General features: G+C 44.8%; 1 protein-coding gene across 2 annotated transcripts in view; it reads left to right on the top strand.

Annotated features, from left to right (window-relative positions):
• Nucleotides 1–19,307, top strand: part of FGF13 (fibroblast growth factor 13) — a 517,094-nt gene that overhangs the window by 388,255 nt on the left and 109,532 nt on the right. The window contains exons 1-2 of one of the 2 annotated variants that reach the window (XM_072626774.1): nt 15,924–16,242; nt 18,470–18,580. In XM_072626774.1, the coding sequence (XP_072482875.1) occupies nt 16,056–16,242; nt 18,470–18,580 (298 nt within the window). In that variant the 5' untranslated portion in view covers nt 15,924–16,055. Of the gene's footprint in view, nt 1–15,923; nt 16,243–18,469; nt 18,581–19,307 lie in introns of those variants that run through there. The other variant, XM_072626773.1, reaches the window with a different exon arrangement.

Here is a 19,307-nt window from a genome sequence, read left to right as displayed (position 1 = left end):
CTCACTGCCACCTGCTAGCTATATGACCACGCATAGGTCAGTTAGCTTTTCTGCACATCACAAAGCCTTTCTAAGCCTCTTAAGTTTGAAATAGGTTGTGTTCTTTCCACACCAATAAAAGCCCAAACCCTAGATGTCTTGATGGAGCAACTCTTAAGAACTGCAGGTGTCATTATCCCTAGATGAGGAATCTGAGCTTCTGAGGAGATAAGTGACTTGTCCAGGGTCACACAGCTAGTAATCATTAGAAAGAAGATTTTAATCTGCATAGTATCATTGAATCTCAGGACTCTGGGCTGTCTAGTCCAACTCATATGTGATCAGAAATCCTCGTTTGCAAGCTCACCCTCAAATTACATATTTGAGTCATTGCTCTACTAGTGAGAGAGAACCCACTCTCTCCTGTCTCTACTCAGAACTTCAAGTCAGTCTCTGCCTCCATGGCTAGCACCCTTTTGACGCAAAGTCTAGGGGATAGCAGTGAATTGTGAAATCTACTGAAAGTGGGCAAAGAAAAGGGGAGTTAAAGTAAAGCTTAGAGACAATTCCCAAACTAAACACAAACCTTCAACTGAAAGGAAATGAAAAACACCTCTGGCTTGGCTGGTGCGCTTATTTGCTCTTTGCTGTAATTCACTTGGGAATTCTGAAGTCTACATTACCCTTCACTTCCATGGCTAGCTAAGAAAAAGCAGGATAAACTATGTGTACATTTCCAGTCCTTCAATTTTCTTTTAAAGAAACTTTTTAATTTTGAGAAAGGCATTTGAAAATATGAGCATTTCATATTTACCTTCCCAGTTTCAGATCTCGGAAAGCACAACTTTCTGACCGTCCTTTGGATATTTGTCACCTCCGCTCTGTGGGCCTTAGTTTCCTCTATCAAATGAAGGAACTGGACTAGCTGATCTCCAGCTCTAACATTCTTGGTTGGATGGAGTAAAGCTATGTTCTTTATCTAAATTCCTATTGAAGCAGAGGTGAATATTTGCAAATTTGCTGCCAGTGGGCAGGTCCAAACGGAGTTAGTCTAGCACAGAGACCAGAGACTTTCTTGGTCTAATGTTTTCTTTAATATATGTTTGAGTCAAACAAACAGATACAGGTTCCTTCCACTTCATGGGACAAATGAGTCCATGGTGAAAAGTCATTTCAACTCGCCATAGTCAGTCAGGCGGCTGATGAGGCTTCTCTTCCAGTCTAATTGTATTAATTCAACTTTGGCTTTCATTTCCTAGGCTTCCCTTTGATGGAAGCCAGGCCAGGAGAGTCTTTGCTACTTTTGTCGTGGGACACTTTTAGATGAGGAACACTTGCCAAAGTTCTCTATCTAGCAATATATAATACTAGTCAGGGAATCTGCTAACAGTGTGCAAATAGATAGAGGAAAAAGGGACAAGCATTTTCTTGTGGATGGTTTCAGTGACTATCTAGGCATACTTTCATTATTTGCATGGAAGGAAGAGTAGATCAGTGAAGGCAGCATATACAATCCCACATGCTTCTACCTCCCCCACCTCAGTGCCTTTGCACTGAATGCCCCCCATGCCTGGAATGCACTCCCTCCTTATCTCTTTAGGTAAGGATCTCTAGTCCTGTCATCAGTTCTGGACAGCTCATTTTCCCCAGTGGACTATTTTCTCTGGACCCTCAGTACCTAGTATAATGGTGGGAGCATAGGATAGGAACAGAAACTAGGTCTATGCTTTTGTTGCTATAGGGAAGGAAATTCCCTCTACAAGTGTAGAGTGGCAACTTCTCTGCAACTTAGAGCCCTAAAGTGCTGCCTATGAGGAGGCTAAGCAACCTGTTCAGGGTCACATAGTCAGTGAGTGTCAGAGGTGAGACTTGAACCCAGATCTTTCCAGCTTCAAAGCCACCTCTCCATGAACTATCTCACATTGTCTCCTGGACCTTCTCCCTGTCCCACTGAGTCTTCTTTTGCTGCCTTCCTATCTTTGTGACCTCAGATAGGTGGTACCTTCCCCCTCTGTGTGCCTCTATTTCCTTACCAGTACATTGAAATCATTGATCCAGGTCCATTTTTGGATCCTGGACCCCACTAGCAGGCAGTCTGCTATAGTTAGTGCAACTTTTTACAGAATTATGTATTTAAATGCATCACAAGGAAACTGATTATATTGAAACACAGTGATCAAAATATTTTTTTTTTAAATCAAGGTCATGGATCTCAGATTAAGAACCCCTTGAGCTGGATGATCCCTAAGGTTTCATTTATTTTGACATCCTTTGATCTACTCTAAACATCTTATTTTGTGATGGAAGGCATGTTGTCCGAGGGAAAGGAAGAGCCTTATCCAAAGTTCTACAACACTTGAGTGATAGTGTTAGGGCCTGAGTCTCCCATCCCAGTGTTTCTGTGGCTGCATCACGCCCTGCCATGTGTGTACATACATGGCCTCATGAGGTCAGCAGTGCACATAGGCAAGAGGAGGTTTGATTCAAGATATCCCCAAAGACCCCACTTGCCTTTTCAGTTTCTCTCTTTAGCCTAGTAATCACCTACAGTTCTCTCCACTAGAGTCCCTCTTTTGGGTTAAGGTCTTAACTCCAGTTGTCGCCTGGGAAGGGATAGAGGCCCATTAGCTACTACTACAGCCCAGCTGACCCTTTTAGAACAGCTGGCCTTCCCAGAGATGGACCTGGAGGGAATTAGACCCTGGATATGGGAAACTGTAATGGAGGTGCAGAAGGAGAAGAACAAGATAGAATCAGCTAGAAAGGCCTTCATCAGAAGGGACCCTGGTGGAGCTGGGCAGGGAGGTGGGGTCCAGCAAGAGGGCTCTGGAAGTAAGGCAGGCAGAGTGGGAATAAAACAGAAGCCTCAGTCACATGCATTGGCCACACTAATCCCCATACTCAGCCACCCACCATATTTTTTTTATTTTTGTCCACTTTTTCAAAGAAGAGTCTTTGCAGAGAAAGGTACTTTTTAATCCCCAGAACAGTCCCCCTAAGAGCACCCTTAAGTACTCTTTTCTCAGGCAAAACAATAGCCAGATCCTGGCAGATAATACAGAGACGGAATTTCTCTATTCAGACAGAAGACTGTAGTGAGGATCATAGGATTTGGGACTTTGCACTCATTTCCACTCCCTTCTATTCCCCTGCCCCCCCATGCTCCAGTGTTCACCCTCTGATAAGAACATTCAAATCTGCACAAAGAAAAAGACTAGGATGACCTGGCTTGAGAAACTGGCAGTTTTTCCCTCTCCCCTGTTATCTTTTGGACAGCTAGGGGCTAAAAGTTTATCCTCACCCTTACCAATCATCTTCATCAAGCACATTTAATAAGAGCCCACATGGGCATCTCTGGTCTTGAGGCTCTCCGGCTCACCCAGTTGCTGCATTAGCAGAATGGCTGAGTCACTGTGGTTCAGATGCCAATTTAATTTTCATTTTGATTGGCATCATCCCAGTACGAGGCCTGCTACTAAGCCCTCTGCTGATAGCCGTTTGAAATCAACCAGCGACTGTACACTTGAACACCACTCTTGACAATATGTGCTGAACATGATCAGGAGGAGAAGGGAGACAGTCTCTTCCAAACAGCTTGCCGATGCTGATCAGACAAGGCCTGTTGAAGATTTTCTTGACCAAAATGCCCAAGACTATTTCCTGCCCATACCACCTATAGAAAAATGCTGCATATTTCAATAGTGCTTTAGCATTTCACAGGCAGCTTACTCACAGAAATCCTATGAGCTAGGCAGCATGAATGTTATTTTCTCCCATTTTTCCAGATGAGGGAAACTGAGGCATAAGAATGAGTTAGGTGACTCACACTGTATCAGTGTACTGGTAAGCATCTGAGCTGGAAGGCAAACCCAGGACTTCTGCCTCCTAGATCACTAATTCTTCCACTGAACTGCTTTAGAACCCATAGAGAATCTGATATTGACAAATTAGCTATATAATGAGGCTAACTCAGTTTGCAATGAACCACAGAAGTTGAGATAAGAAGAGAAGTTTGAGCAGTTGCTCAAATATCCAAACAACTCTCCACCCTGGTCTCTGGATGTGCATTTGTGGACCCAATTCTCTTCTCCATGCTTGGGCTGAATAGCACTCTGTGGAAAATTCCAAGGAGAGCTGTGGGGGATGGCTCTTTTAAAATGCGACGTGTTCTATTCAAGCAGGTTTGAAAATCTAGTTTCTGAAACAACACAAAAACCCTTCTAAGAAGCCCAGATCGAACTCAGCTGGAAGTCTGCAGAGGTTGCTAAAGAAGTATCACCAAATATACTTAACAAATTGAATAATCATTTCAGCTACCTTTTAGGGGAGGGGATATATTAGAGTAAGTTAATAAGGCTGGTTGCCAGGGAAACCCTTGATTGCAAAAGGACAGTAGACTGCACACATGCATGCCTAGTGTAGCCATAATGTCTGACTCTTTTGACACAAGGCAAGCCAATAGGTGCAGAAAAAAAGCATGGACCAGAAAGGGTAGAAAGCCCAGAGCACTGGAGCAGGAAGCAAGTTTCCATCTTGTTAAAAGAAACCAAAAGGAGTCATGAATGAGCTCCAAAAGTGCTCTAAGAACTAATGAGAAGTGTTCCTGGGCTAAGGTATGAGGCAGTAAAGAACTTCTCTTGAAAAGATGGGAAACGCTTGCAAGAGTTTTTGATACCAGTTTCTCTGAAGCCCCAAAATACTCTAGTCAAATATGGAGACCTGTGCAATCCTTCCCCCCTCCCACTTTCCCCAAGGCTTCTGCCCAGAAGGAGATATTCAGTGAGTTTTCTATTTACCTTGGGTAGGAAAAATAAAGGTTAGTTTAAGTAGTGATGGGAAATTTTTGGAAGGACAAATGAGAAATATTTCTCTGATTCTTATTCTACATTATATATTTCTTTTTAACATATGATGCGGATGTTGAATGATTTGCTAACGTTTGTGCCTGTTCATTTAATAGAGTGTTTACTTAAAAAGTGACCAGTGGTAAAACATATTATGTTTGCTCCCTTCCCCCTGCTGAGGGAAAATCTAACTCCATACCCATAAGACTGGAACCACTGATGACCTTGTGGTAGCTAGCTATATTGCAGGCATAGTATATAGAATGAAATTAACAGCTTTTAAAGAGCTAGCCTTGTAACCCCAAGCTTATACAATGACAGCAAATACCATTTAAAAACATAACTATACTGACTAAAGTTCCTGAAGTTCATACTTGGGCAGTAATTTTGGGAGGGCATGCATCAAATAATCAATGTAGGGACCTACCATTGGCCTACAAAGCTCAAGCCAAGTAGAAGGCTGCAGATGTCTGGTGGATCCTCGCCCTTCTCAGGTGGACTTCACACTTGGCTTCTGCTCTGAAGCAGAACAAATACCACTGACCCCTATGTCTTTCTTCTTTCCCAAATGGTGTCTGGAGCTAAGAATAAAAGGGATTAAGAATGGAATCCATAGGTATGCCCAAACTAATTTTCTACTTTCTCTTTGTTCTCTAAGATAGAAAAAAAGTATTTTGGGGAGGGAGGGCAAAGTATGAATAAGAGATTGTTGTTAATTATAAAATCAACCAAGTAGTCTTTAAGAAATCAAGAATCTCTTTATATCATAAGAACCAGAAGTGGTCCTAATGCCATACCAGACTCTTACCTTCCCTTGCATTTTAAATCCTCTTCCTGGGCTCTGTTAAAGGCAAAGAAAAAAGTCAGAATCAGGGTAACAAGGCCCTTATGTTGCCCCTTAAATAATATGTGGCTACAATAGTGTGCATATGATTCTTCACTGTTACAAAGTACATCACATACGTTCTCTGATTTAATTTTTCTAACAACCTGAGAGGTCAGTAGCACAAATTTCATTATCCCCATTGCACTGATCAGGAAACAAGAGGCCCAGAGAGGATTAGTAACTTGTTCAGTGCCATACAATTTATGGTGATAGCTCTAGCATCTATGTAGCACTTTAAGGCTTACATAAACTTTCTTATTTGATCTTCACAGACACCCTGGGAGGTGGATGTTAATATAATCCCCATTTTATACATGAGAAAATGGAAGATAAGAGAGGTTATGTGATTTTCCCAGGGTCACACAGCTAGTAAAAGTATGAGGCAGGATTTGAACTTGGTTCAGCTATCTCTCCACTGTACCACCTACTTGCCCCAAGAAGCTAATAAGAAGTGATTGAGCTGGGCCTAAAATCAGCCTTTTTTCTGCCATATGGACTTTGCACTGTATTGTGATGCCAGCTCTAACCTCATCACTCCTTTGTGAGACACCATTCCTATATCATGTGTCCAGAAAAATAGGGTTTCACCAACCTCTAGGTGGGTTCATGCCTCCACACCCCCTGCAAAGAAATGAGATTCTGTTGTGTTTGTAAAGGATTCTGCACAAAGGGGTATAGGAAGTTCCCTTGGGAGCCCATTCTTGTAATTAACAATCTTTACTGGCAAAAGTCCTTCCTTCTTCACATATAATCATAGCCTTCCTCCATTACGTCACTGGGGTAACAAACGCTAAGCTCATGGAACTCAAACTCTGGGTTGTCATCCAAGGGTCAGCCTAGCTAAGTGGGAGACAAGCTGATTACCAGAAGACCAGAGACCTGGGATGACTTTTTTCAGACACAGTTACCACCAAGGATAGTCTACTAAATTGTAGAATCTTGTATGTCTGCTTCATCAGGGTAACAGGCACCCATACCCAGAGACCCATGGATCTTTGAGGTTCTGAGAAATAGAACTTAAGCATAACATAAACCTAAGCTTGTCTTCTCTTAGTCAGCCTTTGTGGCTAAGAGGTAAACTTTTACCCTCTCCTGGAAAATGGGAGCACTAATTTATGTGGTATCTACCTCAAATGAGCAGCAAATGAGATACATATGTGAGCACTTTGCAAACCCTCCAGTGCTATATAAATATTGATTATGATTATTGTCATTACCCCAGCCATTGTAGATTTCGATCTATGTCCTGGTGATTGAATGACCAAAGAGGTCATCAAAAGCCAAAATCTCTTGTTGCTGCTGCCACGGCTAATTAACTGGCCAGTCACTGAGTTCATAGATGGAATGAAGACTGTCAGCCGTGTTTTATGATTGTAATGTTAATTAATTATGAGTGAATAATGAACTTTTATGGGGGTTATAGAATTTTCTTTCTTGAGAACCAGAATTAATCAGTGTTTTTCCAATTGATTTTAAATATAAATCAAGAGTGGCTTCAGTAAATTCTATAGCTTGAGTATTTAGAAAATGATCTGTAAGAAAAGGTATAATGAAGACAGGGTGCTGTAGCAGTAAGACCTGTGCTCAGGGCTATTCAGCTTTCTATTCTGAATACAAATCAGGACAGTCAATCAGTCTATAAACTTGGGCTAGTCACTACTTTTCTGTGCACCTCAGTTTCCACCCCTGAAAAATGAAAGGGTTTGGACCCGATGAGGAATACTTAACCTCTGGCGTATATGAGTCTGGTTTTTACTATTATTTTTGTTGTTATTATTTTGTTAGCTGTATTTCAGTATTATTTGGTTTACTTTGTAATCTGATGATGTAAAAAAAAAATTATTGCACGTACAAACATTTTCCTCAGAAGGGGCCCATGCTATAAAAAGGATAAGCTCCCTTGGACCAGATGAATTCTAAGGCCCCCAACACCTCTAACAATTCTCCAGTGCCAGTCTATCCTGTTCTAAATATTGTCTTGGGGAAACCTTTGCTTCCAGTGCATCTCTCTTCCATGTCTGTGACTAGTACCAACTTTGCCAGCTTAGAAATGTGCCAGGTTCTGTTCTGGAGTGCAGAACTCACTCTTTCTGTTCCTGGAATCCCAGCAGTGTGACATTGACAAGGTTTCTTGAAATTGCATTTTTTTTCTGGACTCCAGTTAAGTGGCATAGCCTTTGTTAATGGCCTTTCTCTAATCTGCTCATTTCTATTTCTCCCCAGACTTTCCCCAATGCTTTGGGGACATAATTAGGTACTCTAAAAAAGGTGGCTGGGTCCAGCCAAGCCTCTTGCCACCTTGGTGCCATCCCCAGGCTCCTGACCTCTTGGATTCTGAACTTGGCTCCCATTCCATGCCTCTGTCTCAGACATAAAGCTTTCTGCTGTGTGTCTGGCAATATCTATGAGCTGATGGACTTTGAGAGAAGGGAAGCAGACTGAGCAAAGAAGCCCTGAGAAGGAAGGCTGCTTTTGCAGCCTCTTGTCTTCTGGGTGTCCTAGAAGCAGCTGATTCCTCCTTGATTGCAGAAGCCGAGGGAACCTCACTTGTCTTGTTTTTTGCTCATCACTGTCACATCTGTTTGGGTGTCTGTCTCTCTTGGAGAGAAGGCTCCTGAGAGCAGGTTTCCTCAGATTCTTTTCACCTCATCTGTGACCTGCCAAAAGGAATTCACAGAAAGAGACGAGAAATCTATGCCCTGATCACTCCCATAACTCTCTGAGACAAGTTTGCAAAAACCCATTCAATACTGCCTGATCTTCATGGGGAATTAAGAAGGTGATGGAAACCTAAGTATTTTTTTTTACAGAGAGGTTTTTATTTTTTCATATCTATATCTCCAGTGTACACAGTATGTATGCATGCATGTATACATATTTTCATTTATTAGACAAACAGATGTTAAATCAGGTGTCTACCATGTGCAATGCACTGTACTAGATACAGGATAAGACATGGGCCCTGCCCTCAAGGACCTACAGTCTAGGGGATTATACTCAGTTGTCCTAGAGTGCACTTTGTTCTATTTTGCTCTGATTTACAGGAGGGAAGTGGGGGAAGGAGAGAGAGAGAGACAGAGAGAGAGAGAGAGACAGAGAGGAACAGAGGGAGGGAGAGAGAGAGAGAGAGAGAGAGAGAGAGAGAGAGAGAGAGAGAGAGAGAGAATATTGTAACTCATGAAGACTTTAGGTAGGATAGTAGAGAGAGAGCTAGTCTGGGAGTTGGAAAGAAACGACTTCAAATTCTGCTTCAGACATTTATTAGCTGTATCACTTAACCTCACTTTCCTTATCTGTAAAATGAGAATAATAACTCCTACTTCATAGAGTTTCTGTCAGTCAACAACTAAGCACTCACAGTATACCAGGCTCTGGGATGATTGCTGAGAAGACAAAGAAAGGCAGGAGACAGTTCCTGCCCTTAAGGAGCTCACAGTCTAAGGGAGAAGACAACTTGCAAACAATTCTGTCTTTAGAAAATCCAGACAGGCTAAATTGGAGATGATTTCAGAGGGAAGGCACTAATATTAAAGAGGCTTGGGAAGGGCTTCTCATAGGAGGTGAGATTTTATCTGGGACTCAAAGAAAGCAAGGGAAGCTTGGGAGGGAGTGGTGATAAGGAGGGGAGAGCATTGCAGGCATGGGAGGTAGACGGCCAGGGGAAAATACTTGGAGTTGGGAGATGGAGTGTCTCATTTGAGGAACAGCACAGAGACCAAGTGTCACTGGACTGAAGAGGACATGGTGGGGGAAGGTGGGGCATTAGTCACAAGACTATATTTGTAAATAGCTTTGCAAATCTTAAAGCACTATGTAAACATTAGTTCTTATTATGGGATATCTGAGCCAGAAGGAACCCTAGGAGCCAATTCATTTTGCTGGTGAGAAAATGGAAGCAAACCCAGATTCAGTGATTAGTTCGAATCCCATAAGTGATTGATGGCAGGGCAAGGTCTAGATGTCAGTTGGCCTGGCTCTCATTTCTGTGCTTTTTGGTTCTGGGTGTGGGTGTTTTCCTACTTTCTCAGTGCTGCTCTAGGTACATTCAAGAGGATGTGTGTAGAGACATATCATTGCTCAGAAAAGGGGTAGAAACAGAGCTGGACCGTGCTCAGCTAGAGCATGCCCCAGCTCAGGAAAAGCCACAGGATCTTAGGTTGAAAAGTGACATGACGAGAGGGCAATGACTAGCCTGGTGTCATGCTTTGTACACATCAGGAGGTCTGGCTTCACTCAGAACCCCTCATTCAACCAAAATGTCCAGCAGGGAGGCAACGTAGACAGAACAGGAATCTAGGACAGGTCCCAGGGGTACTTTCTGCCCTTCGTCTCACATACCTTACCATCTCTCAGTTCAGTGTCTTTGCCCTGGCTCTCCCTCATGCCTGCAAAGCTTTCCCTTCTCACTTCCTGGTTTCCTTCATGATTCGGATGAAATCTCACCTTCTACATGAAGCCTTTCCTGGTCCCACTCCACTGCTATTACCTTCTCTCTAAGTGTTCCCTCACTCCATTTACAGTGTGTGTGTGTAGGTATGTATGTGTGTGTGTAGATATAGATAGTAAAAACGAGTTCTTTATTTGTTGCGTCCACCATTGGAATGTAAGTTCCTTGAGTGAAGGGGTTATATTTTGGCCTTTCTTTGTATCCCAAGGGCTTAGCACAGTGCTTATTAGTAAGCTTAATAAATGCATGTTGACTAGTTAACCATTATTTTCTCCCTTCCCCAACGCCTAGTAATCCTACTTATTTTTTTCCTTTGGTTCATTGGGCACAGCTACAGTTTAGCTATAGTGCACTATGGCAAAGTTGTTAAAAATACACCCTAGCTGGACTGCATGGCTCCATGCAACCTCAGAGTAAATTTGCATGCTCTCTAAAAAGGGGAAGTGTGGTATAATGTAAAGAACATGGAGATTTGACATCAAGTGGTGTCTGGGTTTGATTCCTAACTCTGTCTCTTGGCAGTGGTATGACCTGCCTGCCTCTGTTTCCTTCTCTGTCAAATGGGGATAACCAGCTCTGCAGTACCTATACCACAGGGTTGTTACAAGCATTCAGTGAGATCATATGTGTAAAAATGATTGGTAACCATGATTATTTCAGAATGAATGAATGAGAATTTATCAAATGGTTCTATGTACCAAGTACAATGTTAAGTGCTGGGGATATATCATTATCTCAGGTGCCATATATTTCTGAGTGTGTCCATTTCCCTTGAATATCCATTAAACTCTGACCTAGCCAGTCAACAGGCATCCTTCAAAGAACCCTTGGGATCAGTGTGAGTGACTGGAAACCTTCACTTTCATTCCTCCCATTGAGGATCTTGGTAAAAATTTAGGGATTGGAGAAGGCAGAGAAGTTAGAGTTACTTAGTAAATGGATAGGGACAAGTGCTGTGATTTCATCAGTAAGGAGAATTTTTGGAAGAAGAAAGTCCATCTACTAATGCAGGTGGTACAGTGTCAGCCTTTGAGAGTTACATGAGGTCACAGAGATAGGAAGTGATTTGCTCACTTAGATTCACATAGTCCGAATGTGTGAGAGACAGGACTTGAACTCTAGTCTTTCTGCCTTCATTCTCTATTCACTTGATTTAGTAAGTGGAGCTCTAAAATAAAGAGAAGAGCTACACTGGCTACAGAAGTGAGGAATGTTCCAACCTGGAGCAGTGAGAATGGAAATTGACTCAACTGTTTCAAGACTGGAGTCTGCCCCTGGTGGCCATGAGACAGAACATTTATTGGGATCTCTATGTTGATGGAGAATCCTCCTCTTCCCAAGGGAACTATTCAGAGTATCAGTCTTTTCCTGGGAATGGCTTCATCTTATCCTGGGCTTGGCACTCGGAAGGAAAGACTGACTCTGGGGGACAAAACTAGCACTCTCTCAGATTGGGAAGTAGCCTCAAAGACCAGCCAGTCAGAGACCTTGTCAACCCATACCCCTTCCATAACATCTGACCAGTGACCTTCTAGCCATTGCTCAGAGACCCCTAGGAAGAGGGAGTCCCTACCTTCTGAGCTCTGTAGCTTTGTGGGCTGCTGTTCCTACTTTTGTTCTCTGGGGCCAAGCAGAACCCAGCTGATTCCTTTTTCATGTGATAGCCCTTCAGACTCGAATACAGCCCCCTAAAGACTTCTTTTCTGCCTCTCAACATGCCCAGTTCCTATCACTTATCCCTGTTTTGAATGATCCTTCCATTTATTTTTCTTCTTTCCAACAACCCCTTCTATGTCCTTCCTTCCATTTTCCTTCTCTCTACCCCTGCCTTTTCCTTCTTGACATCACCGTCATATGTTCCACTTCTAATGTCATCACTTAGAACTCAGTTGGTGGTGCAACTGAGCTTTGAGTCAAGATGACCTGAGTTCAAACATGACTTCAGCTACTAACTAGCTGTGTGACTGTGGGCAAGTCACTGTTTGCCTCAGTTTCCTCAACAGGATAATGGGGATATTGGCACCTACGTCACAAGGTTGCTGTGAGAATCGAATAACATAATATTCATAAAGTATTTATCATGGTGCCTGGCACATAGTAGGTGCTATATAAATGATTATCCCCTTCCTTTTCCATCTTAATTTTCCTTCTTTCTAACCACCCTTCTGTCTTTAATTTCCTTCTCTTCATCTCTGCATTTTTCATTTTATTTTCCTTCTTTCCAACCACTTTCCAATTCCCTTCCTTACATTCTCCTTCTCTCAACTCATGATTTTTCCCTCTAATTTCCTTCTTTCCAATGACTCTTGCACTCCCTTCCATTTTCCTTCTTTCCAACTACCCCTCCCTTTCCTTCTGTCCACTTTCTTCCTCTGTATTCCTGAATTTTCCCTTTTATTTCCTCCTTTCCTTTTAAAAATTAATCCCTCCATTTACTTCTTCCCATTTTCCTTCTTTCCATGCCCTGCATTTGCTTTCTCCCATTTTCTTTCCAGTTAACCCTTTCCATTTTCTTTCCTCTCTTTTCTTCCTCCCCAACCACTGCTGTATCTTTGCTTTACCTTCAACCCCTCTTTTTACTTCCTTTCATCTTCCTTTTCCCACCCCCTCCATTTCCTTCTTTCCTTCCCATCTTTAAAAAGACAATAGAGCAAATAAGGAGACTAACCCACAGAAAATGGAAGGGTTCTTGCCAGAAGTCTCCCTAGATACTCAGTACTAACCAAGCCGGCAGGCTTCTCTTTGAAAAAACACCTGCTTCCCAGACACACACCACTGTTCCTTATCAAGGACATACACACATGTGGGAGTGAACTGGGCAATAGCTTCTTATGAGAAGTATTGGAAACTGACTTTGACTGTTAATTGTTTCAGCCATGTTGGTTTAATAAGCCTGGAGAAAAAAAAAGCCGTCCCTTGCAGTAAGGGGAATGAGCTTGGAGATGTGCAAAGCATCTGGTCTAATGCCTGCGTCAGATTTGAAAAGAGCAAGAGAAAAGGGGGCAAGAAGGGAGCTGGAAAAATGATTGAGTTTAGCCGGTGATTGGGGTGGTGGATGCGACATACTTCTTATCTGCATTTGCAAAGCTCATTTTTTTTTCACCAATGACCCTTCTTCCTTCATAGAACATAAGGAAAAGAGAGCATGTAAATGTGCTTGAATTATGCATGGCAATGGATAGAGGACGGCAAGAGACCAGGCTAGCTTCTTGTCTATGGTTACCGAAAGAGTCAGGGCAGGTTTTGTGTGTGCGCACTTAAGAAAGAAGGGTGGGTGGAAGCAGAGGGAGAAAGAACTTCTGGCTAACAGAGGTGAGAGATCAGAGCACAAAGAGCCACAAGTCAGTGATTAAAAGAAGAAAAAGAAATGCGAATAGCTCAAAATTCTCTTGCCTTATCCTCCCCCTGATCCCTAGACTATTCTTGGTTCCCATGTTGACCCGAAAAAGGATGGGGAGGGGGCAGGATTGGGGTTCAGAAGGACTGCACCATTGGGCCCCAGATGAGCAGTGCTCACAGACCACTGGGTGGCGGGCCTCCACTGACCTGTGGCTCCCCTTGCCGCAGTCCCTGCTTCTGGTAAAGCTGCTGTTGTTTCTGGGGCCAGTGGGAAACCATGCCGAGCCCTCAACTCCTCCACTCAGTGTCCTCCTAGACAGGGGAACTTCCTCAAGAGGGTGAGCCCCCAAAGGCTCCCTTAAATCCCAGCCCAGACCCACCTCAGCCCTGTGTGCCTGGTCATCACCCTTTCCTACTGCAGTCTGTCTTCCAGGAAGAGGGAGAAGGGAAATAGGAAATCTACATGCAACACACACACACACACACACACACACACACACACTCTGCAGAAGAAGGGTCAGATGGGGGGGGTTCTGAAACTGGGAGGGGGAGGAAGAGAGGAGAAGATAGGGAAGGAGCCGACTGGGGGAAGTAGAGGCAGGGGAGAAAAGAGGAAGAGGGAAGAGAGGAGGTAAAAAGGAAGGAGAGGAGAAAGGTGGAAAGAAGAAAAAAGGGGAGAGAAGGGAGGAGGGGACAAAAGAAAGAATGGAGGAGAAAAAAGAATGGAGGAGAGAAGAAGGAAGGGAAGAGAAGCAGGAAATGGAGGAAAAGGAAAGAGGGAAGTAGAGAGGAGAAAGCAGAAAGAAAAGAAGAATATTCATTTTTTCTTTTATAATCACTGAACTTGTGTCTCTCCTTGGGAGAAAGGAGGAAAAGAGTGAAAGGCTGGTGAACAGGAAGGCAAATGAGGGGAAAATAAATGGAAAGAAAGAGGAGATCTGGGAAGTAGAAGGGGAAAGAAGGAGATTATAAGAGGGGAAGGGAGGAGGGAAGAGGAGAGAGGGGAAGGGAGAACAGAAGAGAAAGGGAGGGGGGAAGGGAGGGAGCAGAGAAAGGAGAGGGTAGGTGAGGAAAGGAGGAGAGGGGAGGGGGGAAATGAGAGGAACTGAGGGGAGGGGAGGGAAGGGGAGGAGTAGAGAAAGACCTGAAAAGGAGGGAGAGGGAAGCAGGAGAGAGGAAGAAAGAGGAGAGAAAATGAAAGGGGGGAAGTCTCGGGGGACTTGGTGGTCGCCCTCTTGGGGCCAGGGTTTGTGGTGACTGAACGGCTGGGTGCCATCGTGCCTGAGGTCAGGGGGCGGCGGCGGCAGCAGCTGGACAGCGAGGTCTTTGACCTGCGGGAACCCCTTCCAAAAGCTGCTGCTGCCAACTTCGCCTGCGCGGAAGAGGGGGCGAGAAGTTGCCGGGACCCAACTGCGAGAGAGAGCAGGTCCCCCCTCCCGGCAGCCCCTTACCGCAAAGGGCGGTGTCGGAGGCGGGGGCGGAGGCAGAGAGGGGGGAGGCGGGAGGCGGGGGGCGGGAGCACCGCTGCCCTGGACCTGTTTGGTTTGGACTTGAGCTCAGAGCGTCGTCCAGAGCGGAACGGAGTGCGCGCCTGTGGCTCTGCCTCTGTCTGCGACTGGGCTTGCTGCTGCTGCTACTGCTGCTGCTGCGTGCGTCCGTCTGTCTGCATGGTGTGTGCGCGCGCTCCGCGCGCTGTGTGTGTGTGTGTGTGCGTGTGTGTCCTCGAGGCCGAGGGGCCAGCGGCGCTGTCCAGCTGCTGCTCACTCGCTCGCTGGGTGCCTGGTGTGCTGGACGCCCGTGGAGCGCTCTCTGCCTCTCCCTTTGCCTCTCTTTCTGCCTCTCTCTCTGTCTCTCGCTCTCTTTTTGTCTCTCAGCCTCTCTCTCTGCCTCTCTGTCTTTCTCCATCTTCTCTTTCTCTCTCTCTCTGTCACTCTCTCTTTTTGCCACTCTTTTCTTCTCTCTCTCCTTCTCCTTCTCTTTCTCCTTCTCCGTCTCTCTGCTTCTGTCTCTCTCTCTGCCCCTCTCTCTTTCTCTTTTTTCTTCTCTCTGTGTCTCTCTGTGTCTCTGTCTGTCGCTCTCTTCCTCGTTCTCTCTCTCGCTCTCTTTCTCACTGTCTCTTTTTCTGTGACTCACCGCCTCCCTGTCTCTGACCCTCCTGGTGTCTCCCCGACCCCGGGGTGTGTGTGCGGGTCTCGGAGAGTCTCGAATTCCCTGTCCCTCCCCCCTCCCGGGGCCCGGGGGCGGCGCGCGCCTCGCCTCGCCTCCCCTCGCCCACCGGCGCCGCTGCCGCCGCCGCCGCCGCCGCCGCCGTCTGTCGTAGTTTTGCTTGGCTTTGCGAAGCGCTGCGCTCCCGAGGAGTCCCAGCTCGTCCAGGGTGCTCGCTGCTGTTTTTCCTCTGAGTCTTCGAGTCTGAGGCGCAGGTAAAGAGCAGCAGGGTAGCGGGCAGCGGCAGCGGCAGCGACAGCGCGGCGGCGCTAAAGCCGAGGCGGGCGGGAGCGGCGGCAGCAGCAGCAGCAGCGGGGGGGCACCGGGCGGCAGCGAGGTGCTGGGGCTAGTGGCCATGGCGGCTGCGATCGCCAGTTCCCTGATCAGGCAGAAGAGGCAAGCCCGCGAGCGCGAGAAGTCCAACGCCTGCAAGTGTGTCAGCAGCCCCAGCAAAAGCAAGGGCAGCTGCGACAAAAACAAGTTGAATGTCTTCTCCCGGGTCAAACTCTTTGGCTCCAAGAAGAGGCGGAGGAGAAGACCAGGTCTGGGCAAATGAATTTTGTTCTTTCTCTTTTTTTGTTTTACGATTTCTTATTATAGACAGACCTACCCTCCCCCGCCCTTACCCCCTACCCCTGGACTTTGATTTCCTGTTGGTAGCTCAGCCTTGAAAGTGTTTTGTTTTGTTTTGTTTTGTTTTTTGGGGGGGGGGGGGGGGGGAATTGCCAGGCGGTGAGGTGCGTGTGTCTGTGTCTGTGTGTGTCTCTGTGTGTGTGCGTGTGCGTGCGTGGGAAGGCGATGCGTTTCTGGCCTCCTTCGTGACAGTTTCATGTTTGCTGCAATGCAACTGTTGGTGGGGGGGAGGGGAGGGGTAGAAGAGGGAAGGAGGAGAGGGGAGGGAGAAGAGGAGAGGAGGGTGGGGGAGGAGGAGAGGGAAGGGAGGAGGAGGAGGAGAAGGAAGGGAGGAGGAGGAGGAGAAGGGAGGGAGGGGGAGAAGGAAAGGGAAGGGGGAGGTGAGGGGAAAAGAAGGGAAGGGGAGAGAGAAGGAACAGAGCTCAAGTCAAGGGTCAGTAGGGCATGCCCGCAAACAGACTCCTTCATACAACAAACATGCGTATCATATGTATTCCTAACAGCGCAGGGCTGTCATGCGGATGGCATAGAAATTTCTGGATGGAAGCTAGGTTTTGGCCATTTTCTCTCTCTCTCTCCCCCCCCCCTCCCAATTCCCTTACTGTTTTTATAAGAAAACCAGAGGAAATCCCTCTTTCCCCTTGTTCTAAGCCGTATTTCTGATCCTTCAACTGCTATCATATACCCCAGGAAGCAGGGATTTCCCTTACTTGGGTGTTTCGTTTCTTTTTATCATGTGTCAGTGTCTTGAGGCACAGCTGTGGTGCAGCTTTGAAATCCTTGTTCCCTCCCCCCACACACACGCACACATTCTGCATGTCCCTTAGCACAGAGCTAGCCGATTAAGCTGAGTAATAATTGAAGGCTGGAATGAAGAAATCCTTGATTACCTCCTTGTCCTGCCAAGGAGGAAACCTGAAATGGGAAACTGGGGTGCCTCTGGCCAGACCCAGGGGTAGAAATAGCAGGGAAACAATCTTGACGCATATTGGGGCAAGGGGGAAGGGGAGAAGTGATCTTGGCGTATCTCTTGGGTGTTAAGGAAAATACATCTAGGCCTGGCGCAGGAACCCTTGTTCTGTCAAGTCTTAATCAAAAGAAGTTCATTGGACCATTTTCTTTCCTTTAACTAGTGTAAATATTATTACAGGAAAAGCTCCCTATCCATCTCCTGTCATTTCTATGCTTGTATCTTATACATACACATGTAGGTCTGGGCACATAGGAAATGAGTTTTTGCATTTCCTAAGTGAAACGTGTTAGTGTCATATAAGTCATCATGAACATATGATGTGCAAGATGTCTGGACTCTGAAAAGCAGATTTGGGTTCTTGCGATTTTTATGATTAAACCAGGATGAGTTTGGAGTGAAGCCTATTGCATAATCATCTTACTCTTGGATAAGGCTATTGGGATATGCTGTTTTGTGAGATTAAGTTTGAAAATGATTTATGAAATCATTTTGTATCCAGAAAAAAAAAGCCAACCCTGCATCACTGCATCTTTTGACCTGTTAAGTAATACACACAGACCTCTGAGAAGGCTGTTTAAATTTTAAATTGATAACTGCCTGCATTCTGCTCTCTCTCTTTTTCTCTTGCTCTGTTGCACCTAAGCCCCATTGGATAATTACAAGTTCTTTGATCCCTCTAGGGCTGTATGTGTGTGCTCTTTTTGTTTATTTGAATTGAAGTAGTTGGGCAGGAAATCTCAATGCGTATGTCTTTTGGTCCCTGATACGCAAGCAGCTGTAAATTATCTTTGTAGGCCTCCTTTTCCTCTCATATGCGAAATTGCACCTTGTTAAAAAGGTAGAATCCGCCATTTGCCAGTACATCCTTAATCTACAATGAGTTAGGGAAGTGCTTTTTGAGATTGGTGACACACTGTTCAAATTGTAGACACTGTAAGCAGCTTTGATGTTCTCGCCTACATTACAGTGTCAAAAGCCATGTTTAATCATGTTAGAGATTGATTTTGAAACTTGTCGATTTTCATCTTCAGCAGGACGCCTCTACAGCAATATATTCTGTCATAGTTGACACAGAATATTCTAGAACTTCCCTGTGAAATCAGGGATGATGCAAGTCCATGTTCATATATTTGCAATTAACCTGATGATTGCTTTATTTACAGAGCCTCAACTTAAGGGTATAGTTACAAAGCTATACAGCAGGCAAGGATACCACCTGCAGCTGCAGGCAGATGGAACAGTTGATGGGACAAAAGAGGAAGACAGTACCTACAGTAAGTGCCTATAGAATAAATAAATAGATTACCTTGGTGTATTTGGTGAAATATTGTTCGTTCCCCCCCACCTCAATAAGCTCACTTTGTTATTTCCTGACATAGATACCAACAACATTCTCACTGTACATTCTTGGTTTTCTTTAATTTACTAAAAAGGAAGAAGGGCACACACACACACACACACACAACAATTAAAACAATGACCTATAGGAAATAACGTTGACACCCTCCGAAAAGCAATCCAAATGTCATCTCCATGGCAATCTCGATAGGTTTATGGATGTCCTTTGAATTTTATTACATTTTCCCCCACAGAAAATTTACTCACCCATACACTGAGCCTGAAATAGAATGTTTTCTCCCCTCTTAAGAGGGGTCTGATCCTAAGAGAGTAGAGTTGTTACAACATGTCCTGAAAAATCATCATTCCTATAGAGAATTCACATTTTTTTCTTCTGATAACTCATACACTAATGGAGTTTTGACAATTTGAGAGATCTTAGACAGATAATGCAATTTAGTTTGTCCTTTCTCAACCAGGGTTTGAGCGAAGACCAAGATGGAGATTAAAATGGTGAACCAAAGGAAAATATTTCAAAAATGACATTGTTGACTATAATGTATAACACCTGAAATCATGGTTCTGAGGAGTTACAGTATCCTTAATTATATGTCCTTTCCTTTATATGGAAGGAGAGGGAAAAAATCACAGGCACTGAAAGCA

This window comes from Notamacropus eugenii, chromosome X (assembly GCF_028372415.1).
Source record: "Notamacropus eugenii isolate mMacEug1 chromosome X, mMacEug1.pri_v2, whole genome shotgun sequence".
NCBI lineage: Eukaryota > Metazoa > Chordata > Mammalia > Diprotodontia > Macropodidae > Notamacropus > Notamacropus eugenii.
This window is presented reverse-complemented; position numbering and strand designations above follow the sequence as displayed.